General features: G+C 41.8%; 2 protein-coding genes across 2 annotated transcripts in view; one reads left to right on the forward strand and one right to left on the reverse strand.

Annotated features, from left to right (window-relative positions):
• Nucleotides 1-6,881: 6,881 nt before the first annotated feature.
• LOC118408920 lies at nucleotides 6,882-9,629 on the forward strand. The gene is made up of 2 exons (XM_035809776.1): nucleotides 6,882-7,984; nucleotides 9,051-9,629. The coding sequence occupies exon 1, from the start codon at nucleotides 6,930-6,932 to the stop codon at nucleotides 7,956-7,958; it is 1,029 nt and encodes a 342-aa protein (XP_035665669.1). The 5' UTR covers nucleotides 6,882-6,929; the 3' UTR covers nucleotides 7,959-7,984; nucleotides 9,051-9,629.
• A 7,967-nt stretch (nucleotides 9,630-17,596) lies between these two features.
• The window catches only part of LOC118408937 (mitochondrial folate transporter/carrier-like), a 12,434-nt gene continuing 4,143 nt past the window's right edge, over nucleotides 17,597-25,887 (reverse strand). Inside the window, exons 2-8 of the mRNA XM_035809805.1 lie at nucleotides 23,637-23,787; nucleotides 22,788-22,885; nucleotides 21,870-22,036; nucleotides 20,985-21,098; nucleotides 20,158-20,250; nucleotides 19,694-19,746; nucleotides 17,597-18,837 (exon numbers count right to left, since the gene is read on the reverse strand). Of these exons, the coding sequence (XP_035665698.1) occupies nucleotides 18,705-18,837; nucleotides 19,694-19,746; nucleotides 20,158-20,250; nucleotides 20,985-21,098; nucleotides 21,870-22,036; nucleotides 22,788-22,885; nucleotides 23,637-23,787 (809 nt within the window). The 3' untranslated portion in view covers nucleotides 17,597-18,704. The remainder of the gene's footprint in view (nucleotides 18,838-19,693; nucleotides 19,747-20,157; nucleotides 20,251-20,984; nucleotides 21,099-21,869; nucleotides 22,037-22,787; nucleotides 22,886-23,636; nucleotides 23,788-25,887) is intronic.

Here is a 25,887-nt window from a genome sequence, read left to right on the forward strand (position 1 = left end):
CTTGCACATCTATCTGCAAGCGTCTTTAAAACTATCCAGAGAAGATGCTCCTACTGTGCTTGGTGATAACAAATTCCAATCCGCGATAGTTCTGGGAAAATACGAATTTTTGAACACATCAATCCTATCTTGGAAACTCTGGTACTTGAAGTCATGGCTGTTTCTTGTTGTTTTTTGAGCTGGTATTAGATACTTATCAGTCCACCAGCTTATTGGTCATTTTGTGCATCATGCAAAGTCATCGGCAAGCAGGGAAGTGTCGTCGGCATACTCTATGTCCGCTAGGTTGTACTGTCCGAAAGATACCCCAGGGACACGCTCACAGACCCTGGACATCAGGTAGTCGATGACGCAGTTGAAAAGATCCGGTGCAGCCACGCATCCTTGTCTGACCCCACTGTTGATGGAGAACCACTTGGAGTCTTGGACTCTTTCCCGTTCACTCTGACGCAGCTCTCCGCGGAGTTGTACAGCTGCTGGAAGAGGGAAATTGTCTTCTGAGGTGCTCGAAGTAGTCTCAGGATTTTCCATAGGGAGGCGTGGTGTACCGTGTCGAACGCCGCTCGGAGGTCGATGAAGGCGATGTAGAGGTGGCGGTCCTTTCTGAACTCCCGGGCCTTCTCAATAGCCAGACGGAGTGTAGAGATGTGGTCGATGGTGGAACGGTTTGGCATAAAGCCTGCCTGTTGTGGGCGCCGCCTGCTCCTGATGGCGGGGATGGCTCTGGTGAGGAGGATACGGGTGAACAGCTTGCCTGGAATGGAGAGTAGGATGATGCCTCTGTGGTTGCTGCACACCAGCTGGTCTCCCTTCCTTTTCCAGAAGGGCAGGATGATCCCTCGTCTCCAGTCATCAGGGAGTGTCTCCAGGACCCACACATGGTTCACTATCTGAGTAAGCCACTGAATCATGTGATCCCCTCCTGCCTTCAGCATCTCAGCCGTTATATTGCAGATCCCAGGGGTTTTCCCATTCTTCAGTTTGCCCAGAGCGGCCTTCACCTCGTCCGAAGTAACAGGAGTTACGGGACAGTCTACGTTTGTGGCATCAGTCGCACTAGCTGCTTCGGAGAGTGTAGGGTCCTCAGGTACTGCAGGGTGGTTAAGCAGCTGGCTGAAAGAGGGTCTGCATGGGGGGGGGGGGGGCTTGGTAACGCTTAACGGTGAATTCAGGGGGCCCGGTAACGCTTAACGATAAATTGAGGAGGCCCGCTAACGGTTAACGGTAAATTCAGAATGAGTTACAAAGCATAATAGTAACATTGACATGCATTCCTATTCATACAACACTAGAGTAGTTATATGACCTGAAATGTTCCTTCCATCTGTGGATACAGTCGGACTCTGTAGAGATGATGTTACCGACGCTGTCTTTGATGAGGAAACTGCGTTGTCGGGGGCCAGCCTTGGCTTGACGAAGGAGCCGGTACACTTGTCGCTGGTCATTCCGCTCTGCTGCGGCTTCCAGCTTAGCAGCTTGATCCGTCCAGTACATCTCACGGTACTGGCGAATAGCTATGTTGCGCATTCCATTGAGCCGACGATACTCCGTAAGCGTGCAGCACGGCGTGAGTCAATGATGTCGAGAGTCTCAGGCGAGATCCAGGGTTGCTTGGGTGAGGGTCTGCTCTTGCCAACTGTTTCCTCAGTCGTTTTGAGGACTTCTTCTTTAAAGAGCTGCCAGTCCGTCGTGGCATCCATCGCTAGGGCGCTGTATCTGTTGGAGATGGCACAGCTGTAGGCCTCTTGGATTAGGGGGTCCTTGAGCCCTTGACCCCTTAAGGACCCTTAAGCCCTGGTATCAAAAAACGGTCTAAACGGGGCAAACGTAGGTGTCAACAAGTGTACAATAGGGATATTGTTCACGGTCCTGGACAGTCCCCGTGTGTCCCAAAACGTGCTTTTGCCCCAGGAACGGTTCTAGATACACGTGGATTATCCAGGACTGTGCCTGGGCATGGCTCTGGATAAAGCCGTCTTTTATCCAGACTTTGATATATGAGTATCATTGTTGTAGAAATTCGTACTAAGCGTCCTTCTATTTATCCAATATCAACTCTAAGTTTGTAAATGATTCAAGATAAGCGTAAAATGTATTTTACTGAGCGAGAATTATGCAGATTCTTTCTCATCCCAGGGCCCCTAAAAACAAAGATGGCGGGGCTGCAGGGAAAAAGCACGTTGGGCAGACTCCTCCCCTTAAAATACTAAGCCCCGCCCCAAAGCACAAATATAATCCCTATATGCTTCGGGATAACCTGATATCACGCCGAAACCACGATGCCTGTTCCAACCTACGAAAACATAGGGGTGCTTTCTGAAATTATTACATCGATTATAACGTTAACAACAGCTAAAGCAAATAGTCGAAGGGCCAATGCTCTAGAACACGCTTATTTTACAAAACAGCGAAAACGACGCCACGCGCCTCTCCCGTGAAACTAGCCTTTAGTTAAGTACTCATAGCATAAAGTTGGTTGACTACAGGTCCATGAAATTTGGCATGCTGAAAGCGCAGGATTCAGCGCGTCTCATCATGGTCAAATCATTGGTGTTTGTTGAGTTACACTTTGAAAAATCGTTCCATGAACATCGTACACTTTACGGGAAGTTTGTTGGCTTTTAGCAAGCATAAAACGTTGATGAAAATTCTTGAAAATCGGTGTGCTCTCCTCGGTGTATCTCATTGTGTGGTTATAGAACTTGGCTGTCATCTTTGTAACGGCGTTACAGTCATGACGAGTTCTCTATCCCTCTTGAAATTTCTGTGTTGGTTCGCGGAAACCTTAGCTTTCATTTGATGTATAATTTATTGTCGACGCTATTGGTTACTAGCATAGTACTGGCATATAAAAATGTTCACTCTGTTGAAGACGCTGCGCCCCGTACGTTCTACCGTGGAACGAGGTCGCCCAACGTGTTGTCGCAGGTTTTCTGGTGTAAACTCGTTGCTCCTGAAATTAACCAGGAAACTTTGGTATCATTGTAAAGGCAATGAAATGGACTATCACACTGTGGCATTAGATAATCGGATCTAGGTGAATTGTAAAACAGACAAGGACAAGTAGACTGGACAAAAATTGCTAAAGTTTCAAAAACCATAGTGCCAGATGTCATTTTGTAACGCGCAAAATGTGTACATAGTTGTGCTGGAAAAATCCTGTAGATATGAAAAAGTATAAACATTATACAAGTCTAAGGTCTCTTTGTTGCACCACAGACAGTTGTTTACATCCATGCAACGGCCTCAAGCTGTGCCCTGACGTGCGCCGTGTCTTCAGAGAACAACGCGTTCTTTATGATCTGAGCCGTTTTAGAAAACCCCGGAAGTAGAACCGAATATTCGATGCTTGGCTATTACGTGCCGGGTAAAATCGCAATTGTCATACCTAACACAATACAAGAAACACACTACACGATACAAACACATCTTAAACACATGTAATAAGGCACAAAATGTCCATCAACCAATACCTAAATGGTACCTCACGTACATGTATGTTGAAGGGGAAAATTTATACCAGATAAATAACAAGTTAAGTACATACCAACACAACCTCAGCGTAACTCAAGGCGGACCATGAAACATCTAACAGCAGAAAAGAAATATAAGACACCAGGTCACCAAACGCACAAGTAGATAAATTGTGGGGGAAACACCAAAACAGCTGCTCTACGACGCCAACTGTTCCAGGACAAAAAGACATCTGTTTAAGGATACCACTACGGCGAGAAATAACATAATCCATCTGCTTTGAGATAAACCGATCACCATGTACCAAACGCCGAAACAACATTGCCCGTTCCACAATACCGAAAATGTAGGGGTGATTTCTGAAATCATTAGACAATACATAAAGGCGAAAAGACATGAAAGTGCATCATTTCAAAACGGAGTACAGGCGACGTGCCAAACCTCATACGAATGCGGCAAACGGAACATAGAGATATAGGTGATCATAGGTGTGAACACTCAACGCAAAAACCATTCACAAGACTCTGTAGCTGGAGGTTGCCCTTCAGTAACAGAGTAGTGAACAAAAAAGCCTTGGTCGATTTTAATCTTTAACCTAACTTCGTCATAGCTGTTATATTTTTATCAGCAGCTGAATGCTGATTTGGCTTGGGCTTGGGCCCGTAAAGACGTATACTTGATCCGTAAAAGCGCTGTTCAAATCCCGGTAGACGACATGACGTATGTTTTCCCGCCATTTCACCATGGGGGTCGGGGTGCGGGGCGGTCGACCGTTCGAACGTGGTTCCACGTTCCACGGGGCCTCCTTTTGTTAATCACATCGAATTGTGTCAATATTTGCTGAATACTTCATCAATACCTAATACGGTTAGCATCTAGACGTCTTAACAAAAATAGTTAGTGTACCCAATGTACATTGTACATAGTGAGTTCCCGTTTTCGCAATGTAACGTTACATTATGACATTAGACAGTTCTGAAATGGAGGTGCAGCCCGGTACAGAAATCTCAGGTACAGATCCGGTTCGGTCCAGAGGATTAGGTCCAGGTCCGGACCCAAACCTGGACCTGATTCGGCATGTGATAACTTGTGAATGATAATATACGATAAACGCCCTTGTAATTTTCTTCGACCAGTAAGCCCCAAAAGGTGTGCATGCCAAATCATATAATCTATTTATTTTTCAATAGGTCCAACATCCGGTCCAATAATTTTTTAGGTCCGGTTCTTCCGGACCGGTCCAATGAGAAAAACGGTTTTACTCAACCCTATTCTGAAAACCCTTGGGGTCAACTGCTGTCACGGAGTGGTTGGAATTTCATGTTTGGTACCATCACCTTGCAGGGCCGCGCCCTTTTCTCTCCCCGGCGAGCTCCATCGAATCACAGGCCGTAAGTTACCCGAGTGATGCACTGACGTTTCGAAAACAAAGCTGAGGGAGTCGTGTCTACTCACACACACACACCGGGGGGGGGGGGTGGATCACGGGGTGGGGTGGGGTGTTGTGTGGCGCCGAGATCGCTGTGACACCGGTACAAAAAATTCAGGTCCAGGTCCAGTTCAGGCTACAGAGGATCAGGTTCAGGTTTGGACCTGAACCTCCACCTGATTCATTATGTGAGAACATGTGAATGGACGATACTCAAAACAGTGGTCCATTTCGCAACAAAGAAATATTTTTCGTGGAGTATTCGAATCTCACTGGCGTTTTCAAATTCTACAAGGCTAACTTCCTCCGTACTATTGACTGTAAAACTTGGTAGAAATGACTATAGACACTACTCTACTCCACTCTTGTTATTTTCGTCGACCGATAAGCCCCGGAATGTGTGAATACCTGATCATGTAATCTGTCCATTTTCCAATAGGCCCAACATCCGGTCCACCGAATTTTTTTAGGTCCGGTACCGGTAGCCACCCCTAGTTCTGAGATATGTAATCTTTTTTTATCAGGGCTATATGGGCTTTTTTTTTCTTTGTTATAACACAGATTGGATATTAGTTATTTTAAGTTATCCAGCCATAATATGTCTTAGCTTTACACATTTTTCTATAAGGACCATCGCGAATATTTGGCAATATCGTTTAGATAAAAGCAGGTAGGTAGGGACATTTAGAAACAATGTCAGCTTTCTCAAATCAGGTCAAGTAGAAAGCTAGAAAAACTGTAAGGCGTCCTAAAACGGCCATCTCTACTCGTAGACATGCCCTATATTAAAGTTACAACCGTCATACAAGTACAGAAAACAGTTTATAGAATTGTAATTTTACTATACATTATTTCAATATACAAAACTGGACATTTTTATCATTCCTTCTATGATATATATCCATTATATATCTTAAATCAAACGTGTACATTGATTCAAACCATTAACTTCAATTACGTTTTGTGCTGCGCATTTTGGAATATTGTCGTGTCATTTGGTGTCATTTGTCCACTCAAGACGGCCTTCTGATAGCATACCAAGTTAAATTATTATCATGCTTGAACTTACTCGTAAGTCTTAATTTTAACGGGCAACATAGGGAATTCTAAATTCTAAACAAAATACCTTGAAAAGGAAAGACATAACACACAATGATAATCACAAAATGAAGCTATAAAAAAATCAGGATCAGGGCAGTGTAATTCCGGCGCCAATATGGCATAGATAACTCCCAAACTGTGTTTCACTAACCTAACATTATAATTGAGGAGTACATACCTTTCAAATCTGCCTTTCCGCTTTGACGACTTTCTGAGAATTTAAGGAACTTGTCTTGTCCTCCGACGAAAGACAGTTTATCCTTAGTGCGTTGCTCTAGTGCCCTGCGAAGGAACTCATGAACGTAACGGGATTTAACGTCATCCTTTTCATCTGGTCCAGCGCAAAATACCATATACTCAACATTTTTCCCCTGTTCTTGCCTCATTCTGAACGACACACCTGTGTCTGTAAGAATGCAGTGGTCTTCCCGATCTTGTATTTGGCCCAGTATGGATTCCCAGTCGTCTTTTCCTATCGAACTAAGGTAATCTTCCATAGCCCCAGGAAGTATGTCCGCCAGCCCTGTCAGCCTGTCGTCCTCCCAGCTGCATTGGAACTTCTTTAACCACTCTGGTTCCTCATCCATCCTGTATTTCTCCAAACCTGTTCTTTGAGACGTTTTACAAAATCAAAATGGCGGACCCAGCCTGTGTACACCTGCCGGTGTTTACCGCCTTACAGGTAACACGGGGATTTTGTTGCAACGGTTACGCTGTTTTTCATGTCGCTGGTACTCCCTACCAGCGTGGTACACCATGTATATCTTATCGACTTGTAAGTTGAACCACTTTGGGGAGTAACGGTTATTGACTAAACAGCACCGTGCGTCAATAGGGACACGTCATTGGCTTGTTGTCAAGCCCAGGTTTGCAACTCCGCACAGGGTGAGAGCGCGGATACGAGGCAACGCAGGCAAAATATTGAATGCGCCTTGACGATTGTTGTGAACATTGTTTTGCAGCTGAATTGATACATCATATAGAAAAAGATATGCCTAAGCAAAGGAAATCAAAATCAACCCTGTCTAGGAACGGTTCGTTTACGCTAGCAACTGGTGGTGGGGCTGGTGCCCGTGCCGAGGCTCAGGAAAACGAGGAACTTCCAATGGAGGAAGAACCAGTGGACGACGAGGAAGAACCAATGGACGAGAGCAACACCAACAACGCAAACCCAGCTACCGGCGAGAGTCCCTACCCTGAACATCTATTCCGACATTTTATCAAAAGTGAGGGTGGAGTTCCTGATGCGTTCAAGCACAACTGCGATCTTCGAATAAAACAGTATGTTCCGAAATTTTCTGGCTGTCATGATCTTGACTGCTTCCTTCATGCCGTAGCAAGTGGCGTGGTTGTGGCTTCGATCGACAAATTACCGAGCGATGGACTTCCCCATGGAGTTTACCAATTTCAGATGTCATGCAGGAAGGAGTTACCGACACCAAATCAGACATTTTGTCCTCCTTCTCCGCGGTGTAAGCGCCATGATTTGGCTTGTGAACGTTGCCAGGATTACAGACACGAGAAGCTTATAAAGAATGACGAACCTTGCACTGGCATGGTCAGATTCGAATATTTTCCATATACGAAGACAAATCAAAGTCAAAGAATGCTACGATATGTAGAATGCCCTACAGAACAGGGACTCGGTGAACTCAAATTCAAACATAAGCCTCAGATCAAAACCGTGTACAACCCAGCGATTTGGACAAAAGAGAGGTTGGCGGAAAAGTGTAACGAGGCATTCGAGAATGCTTTGAGAGGAAACAAAAGTGGAAAGGTCTACGAGAAAAAGACGCGGTGGAGCGGTCCCTTTAATGATGAATATGACGAGAAAACATACTGGATTGAAGGGTTTTACAAAAGTATTAATGATGAAAAGAAAATCTCTACGTTTAACTTCGTCCATCCAGATACCCTCAAGAAGAACCGGGAACATAAAGACACTACGTTTTAAACCCAGTTCATCTAAGACAACTAAAGGTATGTCTGAGGCTTTTAAGTTGAGTAAAAAAAGCAATTATTATTTATCGTGTCCATATTGTTTTCATGCCGAACAATCTAATTGAATAAAGTAACAACACTAACTGTACATCAGAGTAACTTAAATGTACTAAAATATTGCACAAAAGTACATGTATAAGTTTACCGCGAATTGTTAGATTAGATTTTGTAGTCTTCATAGACATTTCCTGCAACAACACTAAATCTAAGATAGTGTGGCTGATAAGTGTGGTGTCATTTACCACATTCCTTGCCAAGGCCAAAACATCCGTGGCCCTTGTCAGGAGTCCTACGTAGGTGAAACTAGCCGCGCTCTCAGAACCAGGTTTCTAGAGCATAGACGGCCCAGCTCAGTCAAAACATCGGAGGTGGCACAACACATTCACATAGAATCTCCGGGACACTCTGTGGATTTCGACAAGGTGGAGATACTTGATTCCGAACAGGATTACTTTCTCAGGGGAGTGAAAGAGGCCATTTACATCAGAGCCCACCAGCCTTCCCTCAACCGAGACGGGGGCCGATACCGACTGTCAAGCACCTTTGACCCTTTACTGACGTCACACTTCCGTTCCGGAAGTGCGACTTAGGTCTTGGGTCATTACAACTTGAGAAGGATCAGAGGACTGATCGAAAGCTTGTTGGTAAGCGCTTTATTTTTTGTGTACGGATATAAAGTCTTAAAAATCGTATCATTATGTTAAGTACCGTCACAGATGAACTTACATTCAAGAACACTAAATCTAAGCAAACAATACTGTAAATGCAGAAATGTTCGCGGTGGATTAATGTTCGCGGCTTTCGCGGTGTCCACTTCACCGCGAACTTAAATCTACCGCGAAAAGTCCTTTTACCCGCTACCGCGAAATTAAATCCCCGCGAATTTAAATGCATTTACAGTACTTTTCCACCAAACCAAAACTGAGTCCCTGGGCATTAAATTTAGTGTTTTTTGTTGCAATTCAGAGTGCACAATATTCTTACACATGTATTGGTAGATCTATATATTGCCACACAGAAAAGTTATTTAGCTCTTTTGTTGCAGCTATACCATGGATGTCAGCTCCCCCTTTATGTACATTTACAAGAGAAGCCAGGCTTCATCTTTCAAAGGAAACGCCAGTTGTTTTGCCTACACAACAACTAAGACAATCAATATTACTTTGAACTTTTGAAACAATAAGAATATGTCTGAATCACACTTTAAGAAAAAAATAAATTCTGTGAAGAACGGCACTACATACATATATGAGCTTTCCGATGTACGTTGATGTGTGATTAATTGTCGACTCATCGTTATATGTTGAGCTCTGAGTGTGGAATGTATTGCACTAAGTGAATTTAGCACCAGTTTTGTAAAACTAAAATATGGTCACAATATTTATGTATGGTAATTCACTTATAAAATGTCATACATGAACCCATAGTGAATGCAGTTGTATCGGATACGTCCATATCTTATTTAGCAATAGACAAAAGAGTGTTAATTAAGAAACTTTAGCATATGTTGACTGTGTGATTTCAGATTGAAACATGTGATTCAAGTATGTTACAATAGTATGCACCTACCAAATACCCTCTGTGTTGTGAAATTCTTCATGTAACACGGTATTATTTTCATTAAATTTTCTTCCAGCAAATCCATAAGTGTATCATCTTCTTTGCTGTCAATGTAGCACATTCAAACTTAGTATGTAACGCAAACACCGATGTCCAGGACTGTATATGACCCCTCACTACAGAAGGGTTTCGGATGGACGTTGGGAGGGCCGCTATAAGTTTGATTTAATCAGGCTTATTAAATTGTCTTAGCTCCAGTATTCTAAGACGTGTGTTCCCGAAACAAAACAACAACATGTACAACAACAACAACAATAACAAGCAGGACAAGAAGCAGGGGACGAAACGGTAACATTTGCCACTTGGTTACATATAACACATGCAAAAATTGTTCGTGACTTTCCGCCGTTTATTGGTAACCCGGTAAATGAAAAAATAGCAACTGTAAATGATATTAGAATTACAAAGTAAGTTATAAAATGCCTGGAACACGTAGACTAGATAGATAATCATGATAATACGCCTTTGTCCAATTTATCATCTCTTTTTTGTGCAGGTATGAGCAAACGCCAGTATTAGACAATTTTCCCGTTATTTCGGCCTTTTGAATCTATCATTGCCAGATTTATTCTCTCGCTTGCAGTACGTGGCAGTCCAATTCCATAGCTGTCCATATTATGGCTGGTTGAGTTACACGAGGGTCCTATCTAGTTTCCTTAACTGGCGGTTGAAATAGTGTGGGCGAGAGGACGTTGAAGCGGAGAAGGCGTTTGTCGTTGCTTTATATTTACCCAATAAACTTCCTTTCGTTGAAACCGTCATACAATCCCGGTTGCATTGTGTTAATGGAGGATCGGTCGTTTTGCGTATTTTTTGCGTCAACCTGCCCTACCTAAACAACAACCAAAAGAACCAAATTGATTCTGACGAAATGACATAAGTTTTTTTTTCCGAAATAAGAAGATCAGACAGTTTTCTTTGACGCTTTGTAACACACAGAAATCACAAACCCAGTGCATTGTTCTTTAATAGGTATAATCTTCAAATTACTTTGATCTGTCGTTTGATAAATTTAGCCCAACTTGACACATTTCCTAATGAATAAATAGCCCAACTAATGTCCTAAGGAACGAATCACTATATAGCTCTACATACAATCATCAAATGTGTTTAAAAAGAAGCAGTTTTCACACTGTGGTCAATGACACCAACGTCTTTAACGGTATCTATAATTAGATGACGCTGTACAGGTATAATGTATGTAGCGTTGCACCAAGCTGACAAGAATAATGACATTGTAAGACGAAACTTTACTGTAGGCGTGTTTTGGCACCATGTGCTGTGAACCATGTCAAAAGGTCAGAGTGCCTAAATAGGTCTACGTCTAAGGTATACTGCAGCCGGCTGTTTACATAATTATGCATTTGGGTTCAAACAGGCAAAGTGTGAAAACACCTGATCCGACGTTGACCAAAGGCGAACACTCTTGGGGGCTGTTTCAAGGTATACTGCAGCCGACTGTTTACATTGGTTTCCAAAGAGATCGAAGCCATGTGTGAAAACACCTGATCCCAAATCCGTTAACCCAAGGCGAACACTCTAGAAGGCTGTTTATATATTACTAATGTTGTATCAACCTATAGACACTATTTTCAGAAAGTATTATTATTTCGTGGTGTCATGGGTAAATCTTATTCATTTCCTTAACAGTTTCTCAGAAGAAGAAAAATGCAAACATTCATTTAACGGGTATCGACAAAAATGTACATTTTGCAGGAGAATGTTTTAGACAAAAACATAGAACTAAAGTTGAGGACAACCTACTAACTCAAATAGTAGTGTGACCTTGGCACTGCAGCAGACTCAAATAGTACAACTTTTTCATTTCTTCCACCCATGATTAATTTCCTGTCACACCAAATTAGAGACAACTATTTGAAGACTCACGTTCTGTAAATGTCATTTGCCGAATCATTTGCCCAATGTCGGAAATATCTGCAATGCTACCAATACAGTGAAGATGGAGCGTGGCGTTCACTCTCAAAAGGTGACAAGTTAATTAAGAGCAAACATTGACGACAATTGCGCACGGTTACGCGTTGGTTGACTTGTTTTGTCACATATCAAGGTGGACAATGTAGAAACCGCTGAAACTGTATAGTCGGTTCCCTTTCAGGGTGACTTTGCATCTATTTTTCCCATCGGACCTTTGTTAGTACCAGGGCGGCGCCTGCTTAACAGTACGTTACCGGTGTCAAACGCCAACGTACCGCCAATGTACCCGTCCAGAGAGATGCCGCCTTAAGACCACGTCAGCATTTCAAACGGCTGACTCATGGTGAACATGACTCACACTGTGACATTTCAGATTGTTTCTGTAGTGTATGGACGACATCTGTCCTTCAAAACCTTAGTCTTTAAGGGACCTGACGATATTTACCGGGGGGGGAGGGCTGGTGCATAGGTGGGGGGGGGCCATTGAAAAATTTTTTGAGCCGAGGGGGGGGCCATTGAAAAATTTTTTGAGCCGAGGGGGGGGGGGGGGCATTGAAAAAAAAATTGCCTTAGGGGCCTTGATAAATACAAGCAAAATGTGCCCCTGAAATGCAGGAAATGAAGTTTCAGATGGTCAAGATTTCAATTTTTCTCTGGACGTCCCTTGCGACGGCTTGCGCCTCCGGCGCACACAACACTTCGGCACTCGTCGCCATCAAAAATCTCTTCCTCTGACAGAAAATTGTCATTACATTTAGCATAGTCTACCAGCGAAGTTTATCCCTCAAAATGCAGAAAATCGTGTCTCAGAGGGTCCAAACTTCATCATTTGAATGACATTTCTCCAGACCTACCTTGCGACGGCTCGTGCCATGCCCGGCGCTCGAAATCGTGGAAATACGTTGGGGGCGTCGTCGCCCTCAAAACCATGTGAAGTTCTAATAGAAAGGCTATTAAACTTAGCTTAGTCTGCCAGCAAATTTTGCCCATCAAAATTTAGGAAAGATCGTTTCAGATAGTCAAGATTTCCAAATTTTCCCGGGGGAGCATGCCCCCGGACCCCCAAGGATTACGTTGATATAGTTCGCCCTCCCCATACGGAGAAATTTAATTTTCTGCAGCCGCCTCTGTCGTGTGATTCCATGTTCGCACGAAGTTTAAGAAAACTATAGAAACTAAAATTGGTATAAATATCAATCCTGCGTGCATCTGTTCTTTGTATACGGAATGGTTCACGGACGGCAACGGGATAAAACATTACGATGTTTACTTTCGTGACAGCGGGCTCTCTGCTGCATATGACGTAATCATGGTGGCGTGAAATTTTTTTGGCAAGTTTGTTGGTTGCAATTGGCCGAAATAACTCCCGTTTTGGAAAGATTGAAGCAGTCTTGAAGCGGTTTTCGTAACAATATCGCTAAAATGTACCCAAGTCTCTTCCAACTACAACATTAATTTGTTTTCTTTTGTGGAAATTTCGTACATGTGTAGTGGAAAAGATCGCCTTGGATTACCGCCCCTCCCCGCCCGCTTTTCTCTTCGTTGATGTGGACGCATAAAATCCACATTTTTTGCCTCGCAGAATGCGGGAAATTTCGTTTTAGAGGGTCAAAAATATCAAAATTTCTCGGATAGCATGCCCCTAACCCCCGAGACCGGTTGGGCCTTCGGCCTTCCGATCCCTGGACGGCCTTTATTAAACAGCTAGCGGTCGGTCTGGCGGAAACGCTCAGTTTCGTGATCTTGCGTATTAAACGTTACCAGAGACTTTTTTCACGTTGATCGGAGAAGTGATATCAGACAAGGTAAGTCTTATAACCGTTGCAGCATGAGTGTAACAACATCAAGTGCTACATGTTTGTATATATGTCATCAAAATGAAAACTCGGCTGTTGTAAAACTTTGGGAGATAACATATGCCCCAGCAGGACTCCAACGTGCGTAATTTGTTGACGTGCGGGTCTTGACACCCCGATCGTCGTCACGTTCAAACAACGCTACCGCTATTGTTATTGCTATATTATTTAATGACAGACTGTGTGTAATGGAAAAGGCAAGGAAAAAATTGGGGGGGGGGGGCTATTGAAAATTTTTTTGGGGCGGGGGGAGGGCCATAGAAAAATTTTTTGGGGCGAGGGGGGGGCCATTGAAAAATTTTTTACCAAACCTATTTTGCACCAGCCCTCCCCCCCCAATAAATAACGTCAGGTCCCTAATACCAGACTCCGGATCGCTGGATCACGTGCTGTTCCCTAGCCGGCTATATTTCTCTGACCGGCTTACTCCTATATTTGTTCCATTTCTACGATTTTTCCAGCGATCCGGAGTCTGGTAGAGACTATTCAAAACCATACATGGGAGGCTTAACGAAAAGGACCTACTTAAACCTGTAATATATCTTTATCATAACCAATTTGACCAAATTTGGCGAAAGTAATATCTAAATCAACATCATTAGTATATAAAGAGGAGTTAAGACTTTGAGCCAGAGACAGAATGGAGTGGAGGAGGGTGATACTTGACGCTACCATAGTGCCCAACCCTCAGGCATGAGGATGGGACTAGGTATATAAAGGTAAGCTAAGGAAGTCGGTGACCACAAGCATGACTGTGCTGTTTTACACACCCTACAACAAACAACGTTTGCACGAAAAGACTGTTTACCTGAACGAAAACGATGCTGTGAATGGTCAAAGGTGATATGAAGGTATGGCAAAAATATGTCGATATGTGTTGGTGACACTTATGCATGGTCACTAACCACACTGACTTGATACCATCTTCTCTCAAATCACTGAGTTCACAATTCAGGCAAGTGTTTCCCCATTTCAACCTATTCCAAAAAATACATAATGTAACGTTAATCATATAATTAAAAGATAATTCAATGTCATGTAATAATACCAGTGCACCATTGCTCAATGTGGCTCCTTAGCATCAAGACTTTTCCTCAAAGCAGAGGTAGTGGTCGCGATTTTCAACATCTGTCCCTCCCCCTCAACCTCTGCTTGGAGAGAAGTCAAAGCTCAACTCAACTCCTCTTTACACCAAGATGAAGCACGAGAGGCTAGGGTTACCTAGATACGCATGTACATACAAAAGGGGACAAATCATCTGAGGCTAGGTAATGTGTGTTGCTTACTAAAACATAAATAGCATTGTTCGCAAGAGTCTTAAGTGACCGAATACCAGAAATATAAATATGTTTGGCCTTAAACAAAAGTTCACGGGGGGGTTCTCAGATTTAGTTCCCCTGACATGCTCATGTTTAAGGCCACACCAATTTTATTTGTTGTTTCTCGGATTGTTCCGGAAAAAAATTGGGTCGGTCGGTCGGTCGAAAAAAAAACTTAAAAAAAAATCGGGGTTAGAAGAGATCGGACAGGAAAACCTAAACTTTCAGCATTTAGGGGGTCCCTGGTAGCAAAGTCCAATGTTTGAAGAAAAATTATAAACGTACCATCCAAAATAGGCATGTACAGCTACTGGAATTTGAGGCCCATAGTTAATCTGAGAAAGGAGGGTCAGTAAAATTTAGCAACACCAGGTGTGGCCATCAATTTGGAAATTTTTTTTTTTTCAAATCGGGAAAGACAGGGTCGGGAAATCCGAGAAACAAAAGAATAAAATTGTTGTGACCTTAAGGCTAGGCCATTTACTTTGTGACGCTATAATGAAATGAGAACTCTATTTACATGTTTGTACAGTATCAAGTTTGGTTTCCTTGCCTGAGGAGGTCACCGTTCAAACAGTTTCAAAGTTCCACCTGAAAGAGGTCTTTCACCTTTGTATTCTGTTTTCAGCGTGGTGTTCATTACCATAGAAACTATGTGAAAAAGGCATGAGTCACGTCTCAAAATTGTTTGGCTCCTGTCAGAGTGAAAATGAAAACACCTGAAACCCAACTACCGCTACAGTCATTCTTCCTCAGGAAAATGGTGTATTCATTTCAAACAATACAGCATGCAAAGTCAATATTTTTGCTGTAGTGATTCACAAATGGGTCTGATTTGGGCAATGCCAAGACTGGCCCCAAAGTGACAAAGCCATATATTGTGAGCTTGGTAAAAATTTTGGATCTCACCGTTATCAGCAGTACAAACTAGAGTTCCACGAACACATACCTTTGCCAAATAAACCAGGTTTGTTATGTAGAATGATGTCTGTAGACATAAATGTGTTACTCATTACATTTTATTTCATATGCCCGGAGTTGGTTCATAACATTTCGCCATTGCTTATACAAATTAGATCCCTATTTACATAATGATATTAAATTGTATCAAGCATCACTTAAGCTATCTGCATACCAAAAATCATGATGATCCTTTCATCCCTTCTTGACTTATTCTCTTTCAAAGTAGGAAACTAAACTGGCTCCTGCAGTTCAAGAAAAGACCTTACCGGACCCAAACATACACCTCTTACTCTCTGCCATCTTTCTCAGTTCCATATGTGTCAAGTTTGAAAGTCCTATCACAGAATGCAGTGGATTTATCAACTTTCCGCATTAATTATGCAAATTAGCTGTTAATTTATATAATTGATATCTCATTATGTAAGTTTTTACTTAGGATATCTACATACCAAAAATCATGACGATCCGTCAACATGTTCATATTTTGCCATTAATTATGCAAATGAGATCATCATCTGCATAATTAATATGTATAGATATTTCTTTCTTTCTCAGCTACAAGTGTGACAAGTTTGAAAGTCCTATAAAGGAATGCAGTGGATTTACAAACTTCCCTCATTAATTATGCAAATTAGCTGTCGATTTGCATACTTAGAATTCCATCATGTAAGTTTTCCCTTTGGCTATCTACATACCAAAAATCATGACGATCCGTCAACACGTTTATATTTTCTCATTAATTATGCAAATGAGGTCGTCATTTGCATAATTAATATGCATTGATATTTCACTCTTTTTCATCTATATATGTGACAAGTTTGAAAGGCCTATCATGAAATGCAGTGGATTTATAAACTTTCCTCATTAATTATGCAAATAAGTTACTGATTTGCATAATTAGTATTCCATAATGTACATTGTTACTTGGGCTATCTACAAACCAAAAATCGTGACGATCCATCAACACGTTCTCGAGTTATTCTCGTCCAAAGTTTGAAAGGAAATCGGCGACTGCAGTTCCAAACAAGCCGCTAGGGGGTCCAAACTTAAAGTACTTACTCTCTGCCCCAAGGGCTACCTACCACTCAAAAATCATAACCACAGCATGTCCAGAACACGAGATATCAAAAATTGAGGTTCTGCTGCAGTACCTTAGCAAGCCGCTAGGGGGCCCATTATCGAACTTGACCTTCGTTTTCCAGACCCCTATCCACCTACCAAATATCATCGGGATCCATCCAAGGCTTCTCGAGTTATGCTGTTAACACACACACAGACAGATACACAGACCCACAAGCCTAAAACATAACCTTAGCCATTCTGGCAAAGGTAATTAATATTCTAATACAAACCATATTCCTGCATTGGTTTGCCGATGTCCCTGACTGTACTATACAATTATGATATTGCATGCAAATGGTGGTGGGGTGAGTATGAGAGCAAATGTCAATAGAAAGACAACATTTGCAAGCAAACTACTGCTCCGGTTATTCTTGCTCAAACACATTCATAATACATGGTGACCAGCCCCTAGTTTGTCCTTCCACTCATGTTTTGAAACATAATTCAATCAAACATTAAAGGGTGTTTGCTACTTTACAAGTAACCATATATAGTGATGGCCACCTGCTACAGGTCATTGACCTTGTTTATTGGAGGGAAGAAGAGGAAAAAAACTAGCAAAATAATAATGAATGAATGAATATGTTCCTTTCTGTCAATTTACACATAATAACACAGAAACTTGGAGTAGGTACTTCTGCCCTTAACTTATAGTTTTTCTTGTGGATACAGGTGTTTTCCCTCATTACCCAATCAACTATAGTCCCCTTATTTTTTAGCATCTTTTAAAATTCTAATATACAGTTAAGTGTGTGTGTCAAGATTCCACTACAATGTTTTACAAGCACTGGTTTTAATGCAGCTTTAAAATATTGCATGGACAATTTTCAAAACACAGAAACATACTTATCTATTAGAAAACTCCTGGATAGACTTTCTTTAATAGTTGAAACTTTTAATAAAAAAATGTCATGTCTGAAATCTTCTATCTCCCCTTTCTGTCTTACTTTGTGTTACTTCTAGTTTATACATTGTACCTAGTAGTACAAATGTACATACATGTACATGTATAACACCAATGTTCTTAACATTACCAGAAATTGTTGCAATACCAGCATCTCCTTTTCTATGATCCAGTTGAATAAGGAACCTAAGCACCAATATACAACTTGATTTGACCCCAAAATTGCAACTAAATGTCTGTACATAAAATACTGCTCCAACATTGTCCTTCCTCAGATTTGCTAAGATGCATGATTTTGTACTATAATAGCAAATAACTAGTGTATTGCATTTCCCTCTCTGTATACACATGTACAAAAGAGCTTGCAGCAAACAAACTATAGAGATCATCGCCCCACCTATTGCCACATACGACCTACACCATTCAAAGACATCTAAGTAGTACTTTCACTTTCACTTTCTTTCATAAGTATACATTATCTCTACAATATTACGATGGAAACTCATCTGTGTTGGAAGTAGTCATAGTACAATGCTAAAATTTCTTTCAACACAAAGGTCTGTGCGTTGGAAGAAAAGTTTAGCATTGTACTATTATCTCTATATGTCAATTGAAACTTTGTTTTGTTGCAGTACTTCTTTACTACTTTAGTATCATGTTAATTACAACAGTTACAGTTCTGTTTTTCTTTACATCATGCCTGTACATATGCACATATACTTGTACAATGTACAATGGTTTAATACTGGAATAATGTATAATGTAATGACACTCCACAACTATGTGTATAAGCTTTCAGTTACATGTACATTGTATAATATAGTGGAGTCTTTTGATGTCCAAAATTCAAAATATCAGGACATAATGGCAATACGTTTTGTTATATCATACGTGTTAATATGTAACTTCAAGTTCAACATCTAAATAAAAGGTGCCATTTCAGAACTTAATGGTGAAAGTACATGTGTAAGTCACCATTATCAGCTGCTGTCCTTGGGTTTCATGAAGAAGTTGATGAAGTTCTCGTAGACAACAGACGTGATACAGCAGGCAGGGGTGACACGGATCAGGTTGGGGACGATTCCCTTGTAGAACCCTCCCATACCCTCTCCTCTGTAGGTACAACATGGGGAAACAGTTAGGGCAGTCAGAGACAACAAACGTGATACAGGAGTGACACGGATCAGGTTGGGGATGATTCCCTTGTAGAACCCTCCCATACCCTCTCCTCTGTAGGTACAACATGGGGAAACAGTTAGGGCAGTCAGAGACAACAAACGTGATACAGGAGTGACACGGATCAGGTTGGGAACGATTCCCTTGTAGAACCCTCCCATACCCTCTCCTCTGTAGGTACAACATGGGGAAACAGTTAGGGCAGTCAGAGACAACAAACGTGATACAGGAGTGACACGGATCAGGTTGGGGATGATTCCCTTGTAGAACCCTCCCATACCCTCTCCTCTGTAGGTACAACATGGGAAACAGTTAGGGCAGTCAGAGACAACAAACGTGATACAGGAGTGACACGGATCAGGTTGGGAACGATTCCCTTCATAAACAGATACACAGTCAATACAATGGACACTCACACACACACACACAGAAACAAACACACTCCAACAGACAGATGCACACACACACACCGACACACACACACACACACACAATGACATGCAGTGACACACCGACACACACACATGCAGTGACACACACACCACACACACATGCAGTGACACACCGACACACACACATGCAGTGACACACACACCACACACACATGCAGTGACACACACACAAATGCAGTGACACACACACACTCATGCTCACAAAACATTGTCACATTTTATCTGTAAACAAGAATTTCATTATGATTGAGCTTATAGTACCATTTGTAATACTATAAGTAATAAATCACATGTGAAAAACACTATATTTTCCAGTAAATCATGTCTAAAAGCTTACGTACCTCCATGTTTTCCTAACTACATCAATAACTCCATCATACTTGTTGTGTTGGTCCTGCAGGAAGATATGGGGAAGATAGACACAAAGTTTACATCAATAAAAGTTTTCTATTCCTAAGATACTAAGGAATAAAAAATGATGACTTATGTACGCAAATATTTTCATAGGGTTAGCAAATCAATGTTTTTTCTACTTGTCTGGTGAAAAAGATTGGTTGTGTACATTGTACTACAAGCTATTCTAACCAATCAGAAATAATGTTAGAAATTCCAACAAGACAAAAAATGAAGAGGTCTTTCTTATACACCTTTCCAAAATTCAAACAATCTTCTTGAATCTTATCCATAGTAGAGGAATTTGAAAAGCAATTCCTTACTTTTCCTAACTATTCTGCATGCACACCTTCTAACTAACTAAAAACAACAATGCACACACGAATAATATTTACATGCTAAATAATCTAACCTGTAATCTTGCCCTGACAACCTGGTACGGGTAAGTTGTAGAAACAGCAAACAACTTTGACAGTGCTGCCATTGTAAGGTACTCCAAGGGGTTCTGGAAATAAAGATTTAAATCTTGAATTATTAACACAATTATTGTGTATTGTTTGGTTTCTATCTCCTCCTATCTAGTAGCCAAATCAAACAAGTGGCTGTGGCATTAAGAGCGCCACCTAACAGCTGTCACAAGTACTGCACAAGCAGTCACAAGAGAAACATATCTTTATCATACGCCAAAAAGTAGTTACTCAAGCAACTGGATATGGTTTTGGAAACGGTCAGACGTATCTTTATCAGTTGTGAAGTTTTAGCTTCCTTCCAACACAAGGAAGTCAGCACAATGAATGAAACATCTGATGAAGGTTGAAGAGATTGACCAAAAATTCATGCTGAGTGTTTCCCTTGAGTTGGAACAAAAGCGTAAATTTTACAACTATGGATTCTAACAACACATCTGATGTGTCTTCATTTGAACTACACATCTTTTAGACCTCATACAGTTCACTTATATCAGCCGAGAGAGCAGAAAAAAATACCTTTTCTTAGCTGAAAGTGCAATGCGGCTTCTCAATGGCTCACATATTTAGCCAAGCATTGGGTTCTTTTTGGTGCAAAGTCTCACACTGGAAACTCCTTCACACACATTGAAGGACATTGGCTTTATGTTAACACCCAAAATGACAAATGCATCCCTTACAAAATATCTGAGCTAGCACTGACCCTTGGATGGAACCCCCACATACGGATCCTCAGAATTTGTATGGCAAAACAGCAGGATTACAAACTCACCAAGTGTTTATCCCTGGGTGTGCCTCGGTACAAGTTGTACTGTGTTTTCAACTCCTCATATGACATGAACTGTAATGCACCATGGGACACACCAAGCAGCCCTGGAACGAAGCCCTGGAGAGGAACAACCATAGATGAGCAAAATTCTTGAAAATTGTTTCTTCTTTTATACATACCAGTCAAAACATACCAAGTACGATCTAAGACTTCCAGATACAGTTAAAACTGCCCAAGAAGACCACTCAGGGGACAGATAAAAATCAAATCTGGTCAGGTGGTTACTACAGTATAGACAGGATTCTTAACACTAAATTTGTCTTCTGTCAAAGAGAACAATTTCTAAGGGACCACCAAAAACTGGTCACCATTGGCCAGGTGGTCCGTATGTTGCTCTAGGTCACTTGTGTAGGTTTGACTGTACACTGACACATGATTTTTCTACAGATAAACAAGGATTTGTCATATTAGTATTACACAAATGTTGGTGTCATTTTACTTATTCTAGTTGTCTTCCAATATGATTACCCTTCTCCTTACTGCAAATCTATTTATGAACCATTCTATGCTGTAGTTTTCTTCATTTTTGTTTCGTTTCTTTATAATTTTTTTTCTTTCCCGTACCTTGTACATGCCCCTCATGCCCTCATGTCTCCATTTTCCCATACCTTGTACATCCCCCTCATGCCCTCATGTCTCCATTTTCCCGTACCTTGTACATGCCCCTCATGCCCTCATGTCTCCATTTTCCCATACCTTGTACATCCCCCTCATGCCCTCATGTCTCCATTTTCCCATACCTTGTACATCCCCCTCATGCCCTCGTGTCTCCATTTTCCCATACCTTGTACATCCCCCTCATGCCCTCGTGTCTCCATTTTCCCATACCTTGTACATCCCCCTCATGCCCTCATGTCTCCATATCTTGGCCAGTGCATCAGACATCCCCCTGTAGCGCCTGCTGACGGCCACGTTCCTCATCTCGTTCTCATACTGCAGACACAGCCGAGTCTTCACCACCCAGATGGGGTTAGTGATGGCCAAGGTGATCACTCCTGGGGAACAGAAGGGTTTGAAGTTGTTAAGTTGTTTCTTTTGCATTTCATGTATTTCATTTATTCTTATTATTATGACTCCAGGAAGAGTAGTGGCATGATTTTATGATGTACACTAATGGAGATCGCAATTAAACAAACAAACAAACAAGTGTAAGAGGTCACTTTGTTGTTGTTGTTCAACTCTGGAGTGCCTTAGTATCACATATTGACAAGTCATTAAGTTTTCTTGCTGCAGCAAGGTGTACTTTTACAGGGAGGGCTTGCTAGTAGCCTTTATCGCAAACTTTGAGCGAAGCTGGCTTTTATTTTATGAGGTGGGGGCTGATTCTCTAGTTCCAACGTTGGCTGAGGCTCTCTTACCCCACAAAAGGGATTTTTCCGAGGAAGGGAGTTTGCCTAGAAAAGTATTTTGCCTTGCAAACGTTGAAACTAACGACCTCCCCCAATAGAATAAACGTCAGCCCCGGTTTTTGAAAGAGCCTACTGAAAGTGGCTACGTTGCTAGCCCTTCCTCTTAATTTGCACGAGGCAACTCCTAGAAGATAGGAGCCCTATCTTTTACCCATTCTGACCAAGATGTCCTGACCCTGAGTTCTGTTTCCTGCAAATTTTGATTCAGAACATACACTCTTTTTACTTGCAAAATCACACTTGATATGTTTGTATATTTCTCTATAATGTAAAAATCAAAAGTAATGCAGCAAATTGCAAGTAAGTATTTAGAACTCTGTCTTGGTAAGTAACTGACCTGCATTAGCTGCTGCCACCATGTGTTTGCCTGGTCCCAGGTTACCATTTGGCTGCATGCCCTGCCATTCCAGCCAATGCTGCTTGGTGGCGTTGTAGCTAAGTAGACATGAGAGACATTATAAGAGTTACAAACTGCAATTATATTCAATGTGCAAGAAGCAGTTACACATACTAGCTTATAGTTTACTGCTAAATTTTCTGTAGTTGTATACTTAAACTGCAGATAAAGATTTTTCCCCCAACTACTGTAATGTTTTCTAATGTCTATGAGAACCAATACATTTGTATATTAATATTCAGTACAACAAAATTCACCTAGCCTGAGTACCATCCTCCGTAGTGACCGCTGGCTCAATACTTTCACTTGCTAACCACAACTTTTAGTATTGAGACAGTGGTCACTATGGAGGATTGTACTCAGGCTAAAATTCACCTCTTATTGTGGATTGAATGTTATACCAATTCCCATGACATTCAAAAGATATCCTGACAACATCCATTGTATTCATAAAAACAACAATTGACAGCAAGCAAGACCAGAGTATTCTATTTTCCTGAGAGTAGTTTCTACAACAAAAATCATTATTATTTCCTTTATATTCAACACAACTCACACTCATTACCTATCCTGAGTACCATCCTCCATAGTGACTGCTGGCTTAATATTTTTGCTTGCTAACCAGGGACATGCATTGGTCCAGACTCTGTGGTCAACAAGTGAAAGGATTGAGCAAGCAGTTATACTACGGAGGATGGTACTCAGGCTACTTACTACATCTGTTAAACATCTGTTCCCTGTCTTCCAGCATGTATACACTACACTTCCAAAGTCAAAGTCATTACTCACAATAAGAAGTAGAGTCCCCATGAAGCTCCAGCCCCCGCTATGTTGGGTGTTACCCCTGCGTACAGCCCCGGGAATCCCCGTGCCCTGTAGATGGCCAGCACACAGTCCAGGATCCCCTGGTAGGTGGGTCTGCTCGCAAGGCCATCACTTACTGGGAAATATGGCATAAGAAGGAAAAAAAGATTGAAAAAACACACAATATTCAAATTACACCAGACTCCTGAGGAAAAAAAAGAGTATGTAGTGGATAGATGATCTATGAATGAAATGTTGAGGGCTTCATAAGCTGTTATACATAACAGTCAATCCATTTGTCTAATGTATTACCTAAAATCTACCAAGGAAAGAAAAAAAAAATTCATCAGAGTCATAAGGCTTTGGTAGCGTGTAAGGTAATATGTGGAAGAATATCTTTGCTTTCTTTCAATTTTTATAAAAACTTTGCACTGTCTGTCACCCTGAGTAAGTTGTTAGGGCGAATTGGATTTAGGGCAAGTTCACAAGAAATCTTTAGGTACTGTTACATATCCAGATAATCTCATCAGGCACGACCCAGCATGCTTTATGGGGCCTTGGACCGAATCACTCTCAGTCAAATCACATGACCTACTTTTGTATCACTACACCAGTCACATGTACAGAGCTAGAAGTTTAGATTAAATCCTAGTCCGCTCATCAAGTGTCTCCTAGTCGTCCATCGTAGTCAACAGAGCACTACAAGGAGTCAGGGAACACAACACAACATGGTGGCAGCGGTAAACCAGAAATCCTGAGCTGTGCAACGGGAAGAAGTCCCCAGAAGAGCCGCGAAACCAGGAAATAACCCGCTCGACCAAGAACAAAGGATTCAAGATGGCGGCGGCCCAACAAACCATGCTGACGAATTTGATCCCCGAAATGGACTGGAACGCTGATGACCCCGTCAAAACGTTTAAAAAATTCAAACAAAGGATCGAACTGGCATTCAAGACCTTCCTGAAAGACGCCACCGACGAGGAAAAGGTGAGCTACTTACTCTTGCTAGTAGGGGACGAAGGGCTTGAAATCAGCAATAGCTGGGAACTGTCTCCAGAACAGGAAAAAGATCCAAAGAAAATCCTAGAGAAGTTCGAGAAACACTTAGAACCTAAGACAAATCACAGGATTTTCAGGTATGAGTTCCAAAGCATGAGGCAAGGGCCCGAAGAATCCATCAGTGATTATATGGCAAGGCTAAAAAACGTGGCAGACAAATGCAACTTCAAAGACAAGACAGAGAAAGACGGGAGACTGCTAGATCAGATGATCTGGGGATGTGCATACAAAAAGGTACAGAAGACCCTCATAGGGAAGCATGAACTGACCCTTGCGGCAGCCGTAAAGGAAGCCGTACAGCATGAGTCTACAGAGAAGTGCATGACAACGCTGACAATCTCAACTCAAGCTAAAGAAGCAAAAGTCGATGCCATCTCTAGCAAAAAGCATACTCCAAGCTCAAAACAAAAGGCAAGCTACAGGCCTCCACAGAAACAGAGTTCAAACATCTGTAGAAATTGTGGTACCGAGCATGAGTTTAATGACAGGAAGAAGTGCCCAGCACATGGTTCCACTTGTAATGGTTGTGGAAAGCCAAACCACTGGAGGAAAATGTGCAGGTCAAAGGGCAAATCCAAGCCACAAGAATACAGGGGTTACAGAAAGGCTAATCCGAAACATGTGCACTACCAGCAAGAAGAGCAGTACTCCTCAGGAGAAGAAACACTGTCGGTAGGTGCCATATATGTCCATGAAGTGGAACATGAGAATAATGTACACAGTAATGAAGCGTACACAACTTTCCAACTCAAGAAGAAGATAGGAAAGAAGACAACAAACATCAACCTGCGATTGAAGATAGATACAGGGGCTCAAAGCAATGTCATGCCGGTAGAACATTATCAGCAGATATTCCCGGAAAACATGACAAAAGCTGGGGAAGTCAAGGCAGGAATACTCACACCGAGCAAAACTATCTTGTCAGCCTACGGAGGGGACAAAATCCCACACCTGGGGAAGACAACCATCTCTGGAAAACACAAAGGCCGAGAGGTCAAGTGTACTTTCTTTGTGACCAAATCCAAGGGACCAAGCATCCTCGGATTGGCAGCGTGCCAGCAGCTAGGCATCATCACAATCCATGAGATTCAAGCTACCCCAGAGGATGGCAAGATCAAAGAGACGGTGCCAATCAAGGACCGCCCTGCCATCCACAACAAGGAACAACTAATAAAGA

This window comes from Branchiostoma floridae, unplaced genomic scaffold (genome assembly GCF_000003815.2).
Source record: "Branchiostoma floridae strain S238N-H82 unplaced genomic scaffold, Bfl_VNyyK Sc7u5tJ_517, whole genome shotgun sequence".
NCBI classification, from domain to species: Eukaryota; Metazoa; Chordata; class Leptocardii; order Amphioxiformes; family Branchiostomatidae; genus Branchiostoma; species Branchiostoma floridae.